The sequence below is a fragment of the Gavialis gangeticus genome, unplaced genomic scaffold (assembly GCF_001723915.1).
Source record: "Gavialis gangeticus isolate Ggan-Ray unplaced genomic scaffold, GavGan_comp1, whole genome shotgun sequence".
Taxonomy (NCBI): Eukaryota; Metazoa; Chordata; order Crocodylia; family Gavialidae; genus Gavialis; species Gavialis gangeticus.
Genome location: NW_017729024.1, coordinates 56,232,550 through 56,235,724, shown reverse-complemented (window position 1 = coordinate 56,235,724; position 3,175 = coordinate 56,232,550). Strand labels below are relative to the sequence as shown.

Here is a 3,175-nt window from a genome sequence, read left to right as displayed (position 1 = left end):
TCCCCTTCATAAGCCCTAGTGTTTCTCTATAGAGGGCCAAGCCCCATCTTTTTTGTCTTAACTGTGGTATATGGCCAATCACTGATGCTTTCACCTTATATTTTACCCTGATCATAGAAAGTGGCAGTTGCTCTATAGCCAAATAATTAATCCCCCATTATTGTCTAGGTATAGAGCCTATGCATCTCCTTCAAGGGCCTGTCTCTTCTCCTCTAGCAGAATGTGTCTTCCTCTCTGATAGCATCCTTTATGTCTTTTTAGGAGTTAGTGGATGGAGGTATTTGACATGTTTACTGCAGAGTAGGCTAATTAGCCCTGCAGTAAGTGTCTTGCATCTACATGTGTGGCCCCAATTAGGAAACTAATCAACTCTGCAGCAGGGTAGTACTTGTAAATAAAAGTACTATCCTATTGTGGATTGTTTTACTCTGCAGCAGCACAAGTGTAGATGCTGACATGACTGCCTGGGGCATGACAGTGCCTGCCAGCTAGCCCTGCACTGGAGCAGCCTCATGGCCCAGCCAGCCCCTCTACAGCACGTTGAGCCAGGTCAGAATAGCCTCAGGCTGGCAGGCTGACACCCCAGACTCTCTGCCTTCCAGGGCTGCTCCGATCCAGCTCAAAGTGCCGGGGTTCTGGGTGCATGCGTAAACGCAGTGCCCTGAAACAAACTCTGGCACGGTGTGCTGGATTTTATTGCTTTGCCTCCATAGCACATGTAGACTTGCCCAGTGTGGACTAGCGGTTTGTGTACTAGCCTAAAGACTCAGGAGACCTTCATTGTACTCCCAGCTCTATTACTGACCCACTGTGTGACTTTGGGCACGTTGCTTATCTTCCCTGTTTCCCTTGGTCTATTTGGATTGCAAACTTTGGGGTAAGGATCATCTTTCCCTGTTCAGTATGATATGGTATCAAGCACCAGGTGGCTTCCAAACGCTGTTGCTTCTTGAGATATGGACCTAGTGCTAATGCACTTTCCCTCCATGTGCAAATGCTCTTTGGCAGCCTTGTTGGGTGACCTGTGTGCTGTCCCTGATAGGAATACACACCTTTCTTGGAAAATCAATGCTGGGTATTATATTTCAGAATCTCTTTTGAACTCAAAGTACTTTGTGCCCATGATTAAAGTGTGAAAAGGTTTGTCTGTGGGATTTTATAGCACAGCGATGCCCAATGCAGGCCAGATAAGTGATGCAGGACTCATCCACAGGCCTGAAATTCAGCAGCAGGAGAGCAGTAGCAGTATTAATTGCTGCTCCATGGGCTGGATCTGGCTTGCAGGCCATAGGCTGATAGTATGTAGCTGTATTAGATTAAGTATACCTGATCTCACCTGCTCTCCTAAACTAAGCAGTCTTTGACCTGGATAGTACACAGACCACTTTGGAATCCCAGATGCTGTGCACATAAACCAAGGGGTTGTTGCCAAATACTTGGCGATTACTAAACTATAAAAACTGAATGAGTGGTGCAACTTCATTCCACCCCATCATTGCTGGTGGGTGAGAGTGGGGAAGGAAGAGTAGTAGCCCATATTGCTGAGCCTATAGCAGTGATATTGTCCAAGGGAGTAGGGACCTTGCTCAAACTTCACTGATATTAATGGCCAAAGGCCACAAGCTTTGAAGGGGCCTCCATATGCCTTTAAGTATTGGCCATCCTTATGACATCTAAGGATGCCATCTAAAGAAAAGCCTCTCCCTCATTTTGTTTTCCTAGACAGCTGTGCATTTCAAAGACAGATCACACCTGTATGACAGGCAGCTCTTGCAGGTTGCAACAGAGATGTTTTCAAAGAGAAGAGATTGGAGGCTCTTAGCAAACAGCCTTGGGTTTTTGGAGGAGGACTGTTCCCACCTGGAGCATGAACATTCAGAGGTAAAGAGCCAGGTAAGAACCTGAAACAAAGCTGTATCAGCCTCTTTCCTGATTTGGATTTCCTCTGGTGTAAGAGAGGGCGGGGGCCAGACATTTGAAATTGTAAGTTCCTTGGGGCAGCAACTGAGCCTAGCTGTATAGAATGTCAGTAACAGAGGCTGGGATCAGACAGAGACATAATAAGAACCAGCAGCTGATAGGCAAGGTCAGACAAACTCAGACTGGAAATAAAACACAGATTTTTAAACATGGAAGGTAATTAACCCTTGAAAGAAATTACAAGGGTTTGTGGCGAGTTCCTTGTCACTGGCAATTTTTGAAACAGGACAGAATATTTTCCCAAAACCCATGCTCTAGTCCAGACAGCAATTGATTTGGGGAAATGCTATGGCCTGGGATATACAGGACATTGAACTAGATGGTTCATCTTGGCCTTAGATTACATTAATCTGAGTCTAGAGTCAGAGGTAACCAGTGGGGTAGATTTGAAGTCATTGGAGTAGAATTAGTGGGAGGCAACATCTTTGTTAGATCTATCTGGGATCTACTCTCACATTACCATGGCCATCTGACCAAGGGTAGAACCATAAACCTTGCATCTCATTTAACATGCAGATCCTGGCATTGTTGCAGACTTGGCGAAAGATGTGTCAGGAGGCTCCTCTACCTGTCCAGCAGACGGCACTGAGACAGAGTGGTAATGCGGACATTTGCAATGAAATATTTAGCTTGAATTTCTGAAGGCATCATGTGAATAGCATACAAACTGGAGAGAAACCAGATCAGCTAATTTCAAACAGCTGTGCAAACTCATGGTCCTTTTTCCTTGGAAGAGCAAACATTTGGGATTTGCTGGCTGAGCTTTTCAAAATTGCACATGGGATTTGAGTGTCCATGAGTTGTAGTGGGAACCTGCCATCCAAATCTCTTAGAGGGGTTTGAAAAGTGAGCAGTCTTTATATGGGCTAGGACAGAAGTTACACACAAACTGGTTTAAGTGATCAGAAACTGGTTTAAACCTATAACAGAACAGAAGCTCAGTGGACATAAAACAGCATCAAAATGGCTGAAACTGGTTTAAGATAAGTCTGATACTACATTCAAGCAGGTTTAACTGATTTGGGTCAACAGGTTTATGAAAATTCTGTTCCAGACCCCTTCCTGGTTCAAGTTAAATCACAGTCCCCCAGCATCCCAGCATGCTCTGCAGCCCTGGGCTGGGCCATGCCATGCTGTCTGCTCCAGGGAGCGGGACTGGCCCCACCCCTCTACTCCCTAGCTGGAGCAGTGAGGG

At 45.6% G+C, this 3,175-nt stretch overlaps 1 protein-coding gene across 1 annotated transcript in view; it reads left to right on the top strand.

Annotated features, from left to right (window-relative positions):
- LOC109297395 overlaps positions 1–2,894 on the top strand; it is a 90,690-nt gene extending 87,796 nt beyond the window's left edge. The window contains exons 6-7 of the mRNA XM_019517116.1: positions 1,723–1,893; positions 2,497–2,894. Coding sequence (XP_019372661.1) covers positions 1,723–1,893; positions 2,497–2,622 — 297 coding nt within the window. The 3' untranslated portion in view covers positions 2,623–2,894. The remainder of the gene's footprint in view (positions 1–1,722; positions 1,894–2,496) is intronic.
- Positions 2,895–3,175: the final 281 nt, after the last annotated feature.